The 14,525-nt window shown below is 39.0% G+C and overlaps 1 protein-coding gene and 1 long non-coding RNA gene across 2 annotated transcripts; both read right to left on the bottom strand.

Annotated features, from left to right (window-relative positions):
* Positions 1-1,703: 1,703 nt before the first annotated feature.
* LOC128781039 (olfactory receptor 2D2-like) lies at positions 1,704-3,835 on the bottom strand. Its single transcript, XM_053925156.1, has one exon. It carries the CDS (start codon positions 3,620-3,622, stop codon positions 2,675-2,677), a length of 948 nt encoding a protein of 315 aa, XP_053781131.1. The 5' UTR covers positions 3,623-3,835; the 3' UTR covers positions 1,704-2,674.
* A 72-nt stretch (positions 3,836-3,907) lies between these two features.
* On the bottom strand, positions 3,908-7,508 carry LOC128781040 (uncharacterized). The gene is made up of 3 exons (XR_008426935.2): positions 7,299-7,508; positions 4,924-7,102; positions 3,908-4,149 (listed from the first exon to the last, which is right to left on the bottom strand). It is a non-coding gene; the product is annotated as an uncharacterized lncRNA (long non-coding RNA).
* Between the last annotated feature and the right edge of the window lie 7,017 nt (positions 7,509-14,525).

The raw sequence follows: 14,525 nt of genomic DNA, 5'->3' as shown, positions 1-14,525 counted from the left end.
AACGGAGTGAAAGATTGAAATCCGGAGGAGAGTGAGGCGGGCGCCATTGCTCCCACTCGGCCCCTCCCCCTCGTACAGCGTCACAGCGCAGCAACCAGCGTTACCCCGCCCTGGTGAACACCTAAGGCTCTGCCCCTTAAAGTAACAGACGCGCCAAGACAAAAAAAAAAAAAAAAAATAGCCCAAATGACAGAACACTTCAAAGCTCCAGAAAAAATACAACTAAGCAACGAAGAGATAGCCAACCTATTGGATGCACAGTTCAAAGCACTGGTTATCAATATGCTCACAGACTTGGTTGAATCTATTCGAAAAACAGATGAAAAAATGAAGCCTATGCTAAGAGAAACAAAGGAAAATGTACAGGGAACCAATAGTGATGCGAAGGAAACTGGGACTCAGATCAACGCTGTGGACCAGAAGGAAGAAAGAAACATCCAACCAGAAAAGAATGAAGAAACAAGAACTTGGAAAAATGAGGAGAGGCTTAGGAACCTCCCAGACGCCTTGAAACGTTCCCACATCTGAATTATAGGGGTGCCAGAAGGAGAAGAGGAAGAACAAAAAATTGAAAACTTATTTGAACAAATAATGAAGGAGAACTTCCCTAATCTGGCAAAGGAAATAGACTTCCGGGAAGTCCAGGAAGCTCAGAGAGTCCCAAAGAAGCTGGACACAAGGAGGAACACACCAAGGCACATCATAATTACATTACCCAAGATTAAACGCAAGGACCTACATCCAAGATTACTGTATCCAGCAAAGCTATCACTTAGAATGGAAGGGAAGATAAAGTGCTTCTCAGATAAGGTCAAGTTGAAGAGGCTCATCATCACCAAGCCCTTATTATATGAAATGTTAAAGGGAGTTACCTAAGAAAAAGAAGATCAAAAATTGGAACAGTAAAAATGACAGCAAACTCACAGTTATTAACAACCACACCTAAAACAAAAACGAGAGCAAACTAGGCAAACAACTAGAACATGAGGGTTGTCATTAAAGGAGTGGGAGGGGGAGAGAGGGGGAAAGGTACAGAGAATAATTAGCATAGATGATAGGTGGAAAATAGACAGGGGGAGGGTAAAAATAGTGTAGGAAATGTAGAAGCCAAAGAACTTATAAGTATGACCCATGGACATGAACTATGGGGGGGAATGTGGGAGGGAGGGGGGTGGGCAGGATGTAGTGGAGTGGGGGGGGAATGGGACAACTGTAATAGCATAATCAATAAATATATTAAAAAAAAAGAATGTAGTGACAATTAACAAAGTAAAATAGCATTTACTGCACAGGTATGTCCTCTCAACAAACCCTATAACCAACTCTAACTCTGTGAGCCATGGAGATACCAGGACCAGCTCGGTCTCCCACACAAGGTATCCTTCAGATCACAGGCATCAGGGCTCAGAGAGGGCAGCACATTCTGAACAGCACCATTGGAATTTGCAAATGAAAAGGCAAATCACAGGGTTTTATTTGCATGATGGCAATCACACAACTGAGCAGTTGGCACCATTTATAAATTCGTCATCTCTCATTTTAGCCAAGCACTTATCACTGCCTCCCATTCATTTTACTTGACCACAGTATGTTAGGCAGAATAATGGGCCCACAGAGATGTCCACGTCCTAGTCCCCTGTACATATGTTACCTTACATGGTAAAAAGGATACTGTCAATGTGATTAAGGATCTTCACATGGGGAAATTAGCCTGGATTTTGTTTTTTTTTACTACAGTAACAGAAAATGAGAAGGCAGGTCGAGAATGACTTTGAAACATTTATTCCCATGGCTTCCTTACCTTCATATACCAAGTCCACAGCTTCTGCCTGGTGACCTTCTATACAGAAGTACCCACGGTAAGTTCTGCTTGCCTCCTCTTTGTCCTTTGGGCCCAAGATTTGTAATAGCTTCTTACTCTTGCTGCTCTGGGATATCACTATTTCTTGCTGTTTTTCCAAAACCCTGTTCTTACATTTATAAAGGTGTGTCCTAATCTATATAGTACTCATGTCTCTAATAAGAGTGTGAGAAGTACAGCATAGTTCATAAACTCTACTTCATTGTACCCACACTCTTCACCACCCACCTCAAACATACACAAGGGTGGGCAAAATAGGTTTACAAATAATACAGGTAAATAATACAATAATTAATGAATAAATAATAATTCAGGATTATACTGTTTCCTGTACTCATACTTGTAAACCTCCTTTTGCCCACCCCTATATGGAGGTACGTGTGAACACCCGTCTACATGTGGCACCTAGCTCATAGTAAATAATTAAGTGATGTTTGTTCATTTACTATATGATGATGCCAAGAAATTTTAAAAGATGAAGGAAAGGAATTGGAGTAGGTTCTGGGACAGATAGATGTTAATACATAGCATGATTTAATAAGGTAGATGTGACATGTTCCAGGGCTTATAAAATGTGAATGCTTCTCAGGGCACTTCCTAACTCTTAGATGCTGAAAGACCAACCAGAACGAAGGCCCTCCTTCCCATTGTTCCATAAATTATTGTCCTTCTCTTATAGAGGAAAGGCTGGATAAAGGGTGGATGGTTGGGTCCATGGAAAAGAAAGAAGGATGAGACTCATACCATGTTCTAGTCTTGCTGAGGAAACTACTCAACAAGTCAGAAAAGTAGAGAGCCTGGCAGGCCTCACTGTCAGTGGCAATTTCCAAGCCTGCATGGAAAATTCCTTGTAGCCACTTTCCTCAGAGCTCCCTTCATGTCTTTGTTCCTCAGGCTGTAGATGAGGGGATTAAGCATGGGGGTCACCATTGCATAGAACACAGACACCAGTTTTTTCTGTTCTTTGGAGGACTTTGGTGTCATGTAGGTGACAATTCCTGACACGTAAAAAAGAATGACCACCACGAGGTGGGATCCACAGGTAGAGAATGCCTTGAGTCTTCCCGCAGCTGACTTCATCCTGACCACAGTCACTATGATATGGCCATATGACACCAGGATGAGGGAAACAGGTAAGAGGAGAAGCACAACCCCCATGAGGAAAATGGCCATCTCTGAAGTCCAGGTATCTGTGGATGCGAGGCTCAACAGGGCAGGTGCCTCACAAAAGAAATGCGCAATACTATTGCTGCCTGTGTAGGGAAGCTTTAGTGTGAAGCTGGTGTCCACCACAGATACCAGAATGCCACTGGTCCAGGATCCCACAGCCAGCTGGGCACACACCCTCCAAGTCATGATGCTGGGGTAATGCAAAGGGTTACAGATGGCTGCATACCGATCATAAGACATCACTGCCAAAAGGGCACACTGTGTTCCCCCAAAAATGAGGAAGAGGAGAAGCTGAGCTGCACAACGTGTGAATGAAATGACTTTCTTTCTGGATAGCAGGTGGACAAGGGCCTGAGGAACGATGTTGGTGGAGAAACAGAGGTCAGCCAGAGATAAATTGCAGAGAAAGAAATACATAGGTGTGTGAAGCAGGGAGTCAGCCTGTACAAGGGACATGAGAAGCAGATTTCCAACCACAGTGACAAGGTAAACACCCAGGAATAAGATGAATAGTAGCTGCTGGTTGTGAGGGTTGTCAGAGAGTCCCAGAAGGAAGAACTCTGTCACCTGTGTCTGATTTGTCTGTCTCATGGTTTGTCTACTTTTTCAGTACAAAGTCACTACATGCTAAAGATAGGTGTGTATGACCTATGAAATTATATAATTCAGAGTTGGAAGGCTGAAGAATTGCCTCCAATCACTACTAACCATTTCAAGAATCTTCTTTGTAAGGTTTTTGGAAGATGATCATGCTGCTTTAGTTGGAACATTTTCCATTTTATGAAAAAAATCTTAATAAAATGGTACATTCCTTTTTAATGTCCTCCTGCAAGTGTAAAGTAGATTGAAATGTTATCTTCTTTATTTGTAATATTGCATATATAATAACAAAAAGACAGATTGAGTTCACATATAAGATCATGCTATTTAATTTCACCTTATTATTAAGTGAAACCTTGAGTCTTATGCTGGTCTCACAACACCTCCCCCTTCTCATGTTGGTGCAGATATTTCTCCTTCTTGGACATCCAACCGTTTCTGCTGTCAATTTCTTGAAAGGGTAGTCACAAAGGGATGAGAAATCAAATGGAACTCACTTTTGTCTTAGAGAAAATGACCTGTTTAGAAAGAGCTGGTAAACCAAGAGGTATCTCTGGATAATATGCCATCATCTCTTTGGAAATCCTTATCTCCCCTTCACTGGGGCTCCCATGTATCAATCTAAACTGTCAGTGAACTTCCCAAATAATGGACACCCATCACAACACAATGTCTTTTTAACCCAGCAGCATGGCTAGTTTTCTCTGTTCAGACGAAACAGCACTGATCTGCCACCTCTAGCCCAGCAAGTCTCCCTGCCTGTGTTCTGTGTCTGCTCCTCCCAGAAATTACACACTACTTTGATAATTTTGCCTATAGTTTTTCATTTTTGTGTACTTTATTAAGCATACCATAGAGCTTTGCTTAATATATTATCATTAATTAAATAAACTAAATAAAACTAGTTTGTCACATAGTTTAATAGAGTTGTTTAAAGCACCGGACTAGAAAGACTTGCAGTAGTCTGGGAGCAATGACAAAACATCATAGAGCCACTCCAAAAAGACAGAAGAAAATTCTAAAGTCTAAATTTTAAGGTTGTATTCGAGGCTCGGTCTATCAACCCTTCGTCTATCTGATAAAGGTACTTCAAAATAATGATTTCAAAATATCAAATACATACACACACACATGTGCACACGTACAAAAATGAAATGTATAGTAGTATCAGGAAAAGTAACTACATCAAAATATAGTTTTAATAGTTTTAGGAAACAAATATGAGATATAATAATACACATGCTTCTTTAAAACAGTAAATTTTAAAATGTTGTGACAAGTCTAGTAACCACCTTAATTTCAAAATGATGAGCTTAAATGATGTTTTGAGGTATCTTCAACAACTGCAATGCAATGTAAAAATATCTCTGATTTCTACTGGTGATGAAGTCATAGGTATTGGTAATGTTGGTTTGGGTTGTTTACCTACATTCCAACAAGAAAAGCATTTTGGATTTGGTTAAAGTACAATAAAGAAGTAGCATTTACATCTAAATCAAAGAACCCTCTGAATTCCAAGTGAAGAACTCCTGGGCTGAAAGAATTACTAGTTTTCTCAAAAAGACACAGATACCCTCTATGTAATCTGAAAGTGGAGTCTTAGGAGTTTGGATGGGTCCATGAGCCAAAATGATGACAGTTTACAACTCATCAATGAAATAATAAATGAATAAATAAAATGTTACTGTGAACAATCACATCTCTGCTTGATTATCGTTCATGACTCTCTTCTTTGACACAGGCCACCTTTCTAGGCATTTTTTCCCCACATAACTAGGACACGCTGTATTTTTATATTCTACTGGGTTTTGCTCAGCCATCTAATATTCCCTCTATTTAAAGGTATGCCTACTACAAAGAGTTAGCATCCTTTCTGTTGAACATTCTTCACACTTTGAATACTCAATCACCTTATTGTTGAGTAAATGTGATTGGCCAAGTACTTTCTTGGTGATGGGGATAGAGACAGAAGACCCATCTTCTGAGGCAAAAGACTCTCAGATAGGACGGACCAAACTATAATCATGTTTTATCTCCAGTGCCATTGTGTTTCTGGAACATCATAGATTCACAGCAAATACTGGGTCATGAATGAATGTACTGGACCAACTGAGTCCATATGATCTAACAATTACTTAAATCTAACTAATATAGAATTACTTCTGATAGGAAATACAGACTCTTGTTAAATAGCTGATATAAAAATAAATTTAGAGAACACAGGCTATTTTAAGATAGGTACTTTTGGAATTACCATCCTGTAATGGAAGGTATTACCTGGTTAGTTGTTAAAGTCTCCAGGTGATGGTTCAGCTCAGGTCCTTTAGACTTACTTTTTTTGCCACAGTTCACATTCTTCCCAGAGGTATTAGTGGTGTGTCTAGACCTCAGGGAAAACTAAATGGTAAGCAAATAATGTTTCTTGGTTTTGATGAAAAGATAGGATAAAAACTAAACACTTGTCACAAAGGTCCAAGTGAAGTATGTTTGCATCAGTGGTCAACTTAATGAAAGGGCAGCTACACGACTTTGGTGATTTCTATGTCTTCTTATCCATTCCCCAGCCCCCATCCTTAACACACATAGACATAGACACACACACATACACACATTTACAAACACCTGGTACAGCCTAGACACGAAAATGTACTTACTGCATGATGTAGTTACCTCTATCATAGCTCTAACAAATTATACCAAAGTTATGTTCCTCGTCTATTGCAGTAAGACATTCAGAAATAGCGACCACATCTGACTCATCTTTGTTCACAGCAAATAAGATAAATCCTGGCACAGAATAAGTGTCCAACACATGTTTTTGAGCTGATTTGACTTGAGCCAAAGTAGCAGGAGACAGGTGAATGAGTCAGAAATGAGTGTGACTGATGACTTGTGGGATGGTAGGGATGCTCACTGACCCTGGGAGTATACTATTAGAATGCTACATCCCTGACCTCTCCTAATTTCCTTTTTAAAGCATGTTATTCTCTCACACACATGTGGAGGAGAAAATGCTCCCCTGGGCCACCCCAGGGTCAGGAAGCTTCTGTAGGAAAATCCTCTCTTCTGTCAATCTTTCATGTTATTCTGCCTTTTCTCCAGATTTAACATCAACTTGTAAGTTCATTTCTCTAAAAATGACATGTTACCAAAAGTAGGATAGAGGGATGGGGTCATAAAACTATGCATTGTCTAATTCACATTTCTTTTAGGGAGAGGATACTGGGGAAATCCATAGGAACCAAGAGAAAACTATTAAAGTTCTGATTCCAAGATCTTTTGGCCTCAAAATCACCTACCATCCATATCCACTTACCATCTTCCCACCTCATGCAGAGGCATAAGAAGTTTCTCCCAGAGGATCCATAATGATTCCATGGACATTCTGCTTTTGTCTCCCTCAGGTGAGGACCATGATTCTTCTTCACAGGGAATGCAACGTGGAAATTGTGGTTTGATGAGGCAGATCCACTGTGGAGAAAACCTTGGCTAGATATATTACAGAAGATTTAGCCCTAAGAACTGTATTGTTTGGGCAATAATCAGGTGAATTTAAAAAATCAAATGTACGAAGGGATTGAAACCAATTCACTCTAAATATATGCCAAGTTATCCCCTTTGTTCAACATGTGCCTCCTCTTTCCCTCGCTCTAATAACCTTACCAACATTTTCTCCTCTGGTGGACAAAAACAGATCAACTTAGCATGTCGAAACCAATAAAGACATCTCACTGTTGGGAGAGCGGCTGCAGGGGTATTGCTACACAATGGGCAGCATAGAGACTGGGAGCATCTTGTCATAAAGTCAAAGGGTTCAGTAAAATCAAGGACAAGGTAGGAAGGGGAATCCCTGCATCTCTCATGTTCAGCGGTCTTCTCATTGATTTCAGGACATACTCCGCAGCAATTCTTGCATTTAAAAGAGATGAACAAAGAGATCCATGAGCAGTCTCTGGAGCCGCTCAAGTGCTCAGGAGAATTCTGAGTCATTAGGGTGAATCCTGAGCTGCATTTCCTATCAAAGTGGTTACCAGGAGCACAAAAAAATAACATGTTGTTAGCACTCACATCTCCTTTTGTGGGAGAATGTAGATGTAAAAATCCCAACTAAAAGGAGAGCTGATTGAATCCAAAAGTGTATTTAAAAATAATATGGCCTAATTAAATATGATTTCTCTCTGGGATGCCAATGTGTTTCAACATCAGAGACCCAAGAAAGAAATTTATTAATTATTGCACTGAAAACTAAAATCAGATAATAATCTCAGTGATGTAGGAAAAACATATATTAAAAAATATTTCTTATTATTTAATCTTTGTAAATCACGAATGAATAAACTTTTTTAAACCTGGTTGGTTATGCATCAAAACCCAACAACACGTCTCATATTTACTAGGGAAATTTTGGGTGCAGTCTCTAAGACAAGGAACAAGACAAAGAAGGACACTGTTCTCACCACTACTGTTTAGCATAGTACTGAGAGTAATAAAGGATACCATGAAGAAAGAAAAATATAAGTAATGTAAGATATAAGAAACAGAAGATAAGGTGTAAAACTGTACTACTTGCTTACCATGTATGATTACCAATCTAGAGAAGAAACACAAAATCCAACAAACAAACTGTTAGAAGTTGTAAAGAAAGATGTGCAAGTTTTCTGTATCGGAACTCAATCTTAAAAAAGTTAAAACAATTTTTCTACCTCTCTACCAGCAATAACCAATTAAAAATGTAACTTTAAAAACAGGGTACAATTCCACAATGGCAGCAAAAGTTTTAAAGTATGTGGCAATGAATCATGGGGGTAACAAATTAGCCCTAGTAAAGTACAAGATGACTTGAATAAATGGGGAGATATTTCATCTTTTGGATCAGTTGACTTTAATATTATAGAGATATCATTTCTCCTCAAATGGATCTATAAATTTAGGGTAATACCAATCACCATTCCAGTTGGATGTTTAGAGTAACCCAAGAGATTTACCTTTACATGTATGTGGAGAAATAATCTACACTTCGTCAGAGTGTTGAAACAGGTGATATAGGAAAGCCCTACCAGGTGTTAAGACATATTGCTAAGCCCCGAAAATAAAAGCCAGTGGTACTGGTGCAAAAATTGACTAATAAACAAATGGGGCAGGATTTAGAGCTTATGGATAGATCTCTATGTAAATTTAATGTGTAACAAAGGTAATTCCAAATATCCTTAGGCAGAGGACAAATACTTTAGTAAATAGTGTTGGTAAAAATAGTTCACTACAAGGAGAAAATGACAACTGAATTCCTGCCTAATCTGACAGAAGGAGGTGGTCAATAAATGGATTAAGTATCTAAAAGTTACTGAGAGAACAATGACATTATAAAAGAAAACAGCAGTATATCTTAGTGACCTAGAGTCAAGAAATTCCAAAGCATAGTCCATAAGGAAAAATTTGCTGAATTTGATTTCATCAAAATCCAGGACTTTGTTTAGTAAAATCCATTAAGAACATAGTTAAAATATAGATGAGAAAATAGATAAAATATTTGTTTACTTGAAGCCAAGAAGAAATAAGAACTTCCTATTGGGTATTTGCAATGAGTTCTAAAAAATCAACAAGAAGAGGAAGAATCCCATCCGCTCAAAAGAAAACAGAGCAGAAAATGTATAAAGGGAATTTACAAAAAAAAAAAAAGTAACTTTAAAGGACTATATCAATATAAAGCAATGCTCAAATTCATTAATAAATAAAAGTCTACAAAGTAAACTATCAAAGAGATATTTATGTGCCTGTATTTGACATGGAGAAAGTACAAATTCAGATACAATAAAGTGATGGCAAAACAGTAGAAAATAGAAGAGCACATTTACCTTTGTGATGAGCTAGAGCCATTCTGGGAAGGAATCCAGGATTACTTGGTCGTCTTATGCTTATGCTTAGTCTATGACGTAACAGTTATTGAGCCAAAAACATTCTCACACAGACTCATTATTGCGATATTTCTGGTTCTTTTATTTGTGTTGATAATTTTTGTGTAACTTGGACATCCCTCCCTGAGAGAGGAAATCAGTGAAAATGCAGTGGGCAAACACCGAGGACAGGATGCTCCACAGCAGTCAGAAGAGACTGGAGGTACATGTGGCAATGGGAACGATCTCCAAGACTTAGAACTGAGTGAGAAAGTAAGAAACGAAGAGACACTTAGTACAAGATCACTTCTATAAATGAAAAGTACTTACACAAACAAAGTAATCCCTGTGTAAGAACTGAATAAAGGCACTGCATACATTAGAATGGTTATGAGGTAGGTGGGGATCATGTATAGGTATATTTTAAGCAAGTAATCAGTAAAATAAATGTATAGATAAATAATAAACAAGAGAGGGGTTTTGAAATCAGTAATCATGGTAATATGTCATACACTTAGGAATGTACTTTAATTTAACTCTTCACACCTGAGATTCAAACAAATAAACAACAGGAGGAATTAAGATTGCATGGTACTCCTCTAGAAATAGAAAATGAGAAAAGGGACAGACTAGGGAGTATAAAAATGAGCCAAATTTAGCAGGAGTTTATTTGTCATGTTTTTCCATTGTTTTGGGGAGGTAACATTGGTTAATAACTTTGTATACGTTTCAAGTGTACAATTGTATAACACATCATCAGTGTATTCCACTGTATGCCCGCCACCCAAAGTCTAGTCCTCTTTTGTCACCACATATTGACCCCATTCACCCTCTTCATCCTCCCCCCAGGCCCCCACCCCTCTGGTATCCACCACATTCTTGTCTGTGTCTATGACTTTTTTTGCTATTTGTTTTACATCCCATATTTGAGTGAAATCATATGGTACTTGCCCTTTTCTTACTTCATTTCTCATGATAATCTCAAGATCCATTCATGTTGTTGTGAGTGGCAATGATTCATATTTTATGGCTGAGTAGTATTCCATTGACTAAGTCTTCCAGATCTTCTTTATCCAATCATCAGTCGAAGGACAGTTGAGTTCTCTCCATGTCCTGGCTATTGTAAATAAAGCTGCAGTGAACACAGGGGCACATATATGCTTTTAGTATCTGGTGTACAAGACATTTGAAATTGATAGGAAATTATCTCATAAATGGTGCTAAGTGACTCTCTGGGGGAAAAGCTAAGGACACCTATCTCATTCCTTGTATCAAAATAAATTCTAGATGTATCAAGATGTAAAGAAAGTCATACATGTATGCAAAACTACAACAATCTTACAGAAATAATAAATGATTTTTAAAAGCATTATTTTTCATAACAGAGGCCTTTCAAATCTTAACTCAAAAATCAGAAGTCATAAAGAAAAAGACTGATTGGTATGCCTAGGTTGAATTATAAATCACATGTGTGATACAAATATCCATAAAGAAAGTCAAGTAGCAAAGTGGAAAAAGACTTATTTCCAAGGAAAAAAATCAAACAGCCATTTTTTTCATAATATTTAAAGGTTTTACAAAGTGGTAAATGTTGAACAGCCCAATTAAAGAAAATTAGCAAAGGAAAGAGTTCTTTTACAGTAAAAGAAATAAAAGTGATTAATAAACATATAAAATTATGCTCATCCTCAAGTACAGTTAAAGTGTTATGTAATAACTGTAAAATTGACGAGTGTGACACCAGTTGTTAGTAAAGGTGTAACTAAATAGGAACTTTTGTGCAATTTCAAAGGGAGTATAAATCAACGCAACTGACAATGTCTACTGATATTTTAAAGGAATATGCCCTGAGACCCAGCAACTAAGCCTCAGGAAACTTACTCTTCAAATACATTTGACAAAGACATATGTTGAAAGATATTTTGTTTGAATGTCCAAAGATTGGAAATAACCCAAGTGTCCATTAATATGGATATCCTTAAATAAATCATGACATATATACCACAGAACATAATCCATTTATTTCTATGAGTTACATGTATATGTGCTGTGAAAACAAAGCTGAGTAAACTACAGGTAATGTGTAAGCCAAACCACAAAACCAGTGAAATAGTAGAATTCAAGTTAATAACATTTCCTCAATGTGATTGATTGATGTTTTACCAAACGTAAACTGCCACATGATATGTGACCTGGGGACTATCAGCATCAGGGTGCCTCCTTGAATCCCACATGCCTGTACTTCCACCTGATAACTTCATCCTTCCATCACCATTTTCTCTTGCATCCTTTAGCCTTCACATGCTATGGATACAACATTTAAAAGTAAAACTCGCCTTCAATTTTTTTTTCATTAGCTTGAGAGAAGTATAGGAGTTTCATTTTCATGTGGCCAAAGCAAAGTCTTGCTTTAGTAGTTTAAGAACCAAATAGTTTAAGAAATAGTTGCATACAAAACAGCCTTTGACTGTGAAATATCCCCACAGAAGAAAAGCTTTGACTTTACATCCATTAAAAGTCTGCAACTTTAAGAGAACAGCATACTCAAAACTCCTGTTACCATGTGGATATCAGGACAGTACTAATCCAATTAACTCTATCACTTAAGATTATCACCTTAACAAGCATAAACTAAAATGAGAGTGCACCCCTTCAGTCAAGTTGCATTACTCACATAGAAAGTTAGCATCCAGATAATCCAATATATGTCATTGTCCTTTTTATTTAATCACCATATAAATGAAAACACAAGTTTGATAACTTGTAAACCTCTGGGAATATATCTGCTGATGTCATTTGAATGACATTGGTGTACAGTTGGAAAGATTTAGAGGCTTTAGTCTGTGCTTTCAAATGTAACACTAAGTGCCCTAGGATGTCTCAGAGGATGGAAAGATAATAAAATTGAGGGCTGTTATTCTGCAAGGAAATCCCTCATTTACATCACTCTCAGCACTGCACCTTCAAATATTCCCCTGAAGGAAAATCTGCTGTTTAGAACTGGGATCTAGGAAAATTGGAGTCTGTACCTTCAATCAAAGAAGGCAAAAAGGCTGGGGATGAAGTCACAATCCTAGGATGAGTCCAGTGCAGGACTTGAGAGGCATTGCTTAGGAGCCAACCTACAGTTGGTGCTGTCCTTCCAGAGTGATCAGCAGGCTGCAGAAATCACTCCCTCCCACACTCCATCCTGGTTTCCTAAACCAGTGACTGCTCAGCCCCCTGTCTGCTTGCTCTGCCCTCAGGTGAGAGTGGGAAAGCTGCTGCCGAGCCTCAGTCTGCAGGATTCTGCAGTACTGACTGGGGGGTTGCAGTGGGGGTGCAAATGGTGTTGGGAAAGATGAACCTTGTCATTTATTCTCCCACACATCCCCGTTTTCCTTGCTAATCTCTCAGAGACAGCAAATCTATTTCCATTCTTCTTTAGAAACCCAACCTAAAATCCTCTTTCATACTTTCCTCTTAGGGAAGAGGCAGTTTCCAGAGACATCCCACTCTGCCTGACTCTGCCTCCCATGCCCTCTGCTGTCAGCCCTTTAATTTGCATCATTCCCCTCAGCTGGCATTTGTTCCCCCATCTCCCACTGAACACGCAGAGGGCCTGAAGGAAACTAGGAACCGTACTTTGAGGAACCTCATCCAAAGCCTCTTGATCTTGAGAAAGCTCTGAGTCTAGGAGATGTGAGGGAAACAGGTCTATATGGGACACTGTTCTAGGGATGCTGGCATTGCTGCTTCCAACCCCTTTGTGAGTAAGGGCAGGTGGAGGAGAGGGGGTCCCATGATATCAGCGCTGTCCATATAGTCCAGAGGAGGACACTGACCCCCACTGCTGGTGCCTCCACAGCTACACCCTATTCTGCGAGGTCCTACCCATACAGGCCAGGCATGGTGGGTTCCCACCTACCCAGCCTTGGTCAGTATCCAATTGGCTGAGTATCCAAGTGCCTGCTCTGTGACTCCTTCTGTTGCGGTGAAAGATTTGATGCCCGTGAGGGTTCACATATAAGAATATGAAACACTTATGTATCTCCGTGATGGGTGGACGTGTACATGTTTGTGTGGGACATGGCTTGTATGTAGCATGAGGTGTGTGTGGATAATGATCCACATGAATGCAGTTGTGTGTCACCGTCATTATGCGGAGATTTCTGTAAATGCCATGTAGTTACAATGCTGTTAGGGCCTTAGAGGGATAAAAAGTTCATTACCCTTGCTTTTGGTTTGGGGGAAAGAGCCAGACTCACAGATCTCTTCCTGCTTCCCCTCGTTCTTCTGCTCTTCTCCACATCTCTGGGTCTAGCTTTCTGTCCCTGCTTTCTTCTAAATTCTATTTCCTTTATTCTATTTTAACCACTCTTAATGTTTTCTTCCTCACCTTCTGCCCGTAGTATATAAAGAGACATCCTGTTGAATTAATTAGTAAAGTTCATAGATGAAATCTTTGGAGTGTAAAAGAATGAGTGATTATTCCTGGCCTTTCGTGGAATGTAAATGTACAACAGTTCATATTTTTACCTCCTTTTTCACTCCTTTGTTACTCTCCTTTTCTGTCTGCAGAGTAAATCATCTTCTTCCCCATGCCACATACACGCACATGTGTCCATAAGCGTTCAAATCCTACATCTGAGAGATAGGCAAGTGTTCTTTGTATTTACTGTGCAGTCTGTACCTGGATTTAAATTACAACCACTGCCCTGACCAGTGTGGCTTACTTGGTGGGCATCGTCCCACAAGGCAAAAGTTTGCTAGTTCTGTCCCAGTCTGGCCACATGCCTGGGCTGTGGTTTGGTTTTCCTGATTGGGGAGCTGGTCAGGGCACATATGAGAGGCAACCCATCAGTGTTTCTCTCACACTCACATCGGTGTTTCTCTTTCTCTCTTTCTCCCCACGTTCCTTCTCTCTAAAAATAAGTAAATAAATTACTGTAAAAAATTACAACCAAGTAATAAGAATAAAAATGTTATATTTAGCATTAATAAGAACAAGTTGGATAGCAAAA

Source organism: Desmodus rotundus, chromosome 5 (assembly GCF_022682495.2).
Source record: "Desmodus rotundus isolate HL8 chromosome 5, HLdesRot8A.1, whole genome shotgun sequence".
Lineage (NCBI taxonomy): Eukaryota > Metazoa > Chordata > Mammalia > Chiroptera > Phyllostomidae > Desmodus > Desmodus rotundus.
Note: the sequence above shows the minus strand (reverse complement) of the source record. Positions and strands in the feature narration are given on the sequence as shown.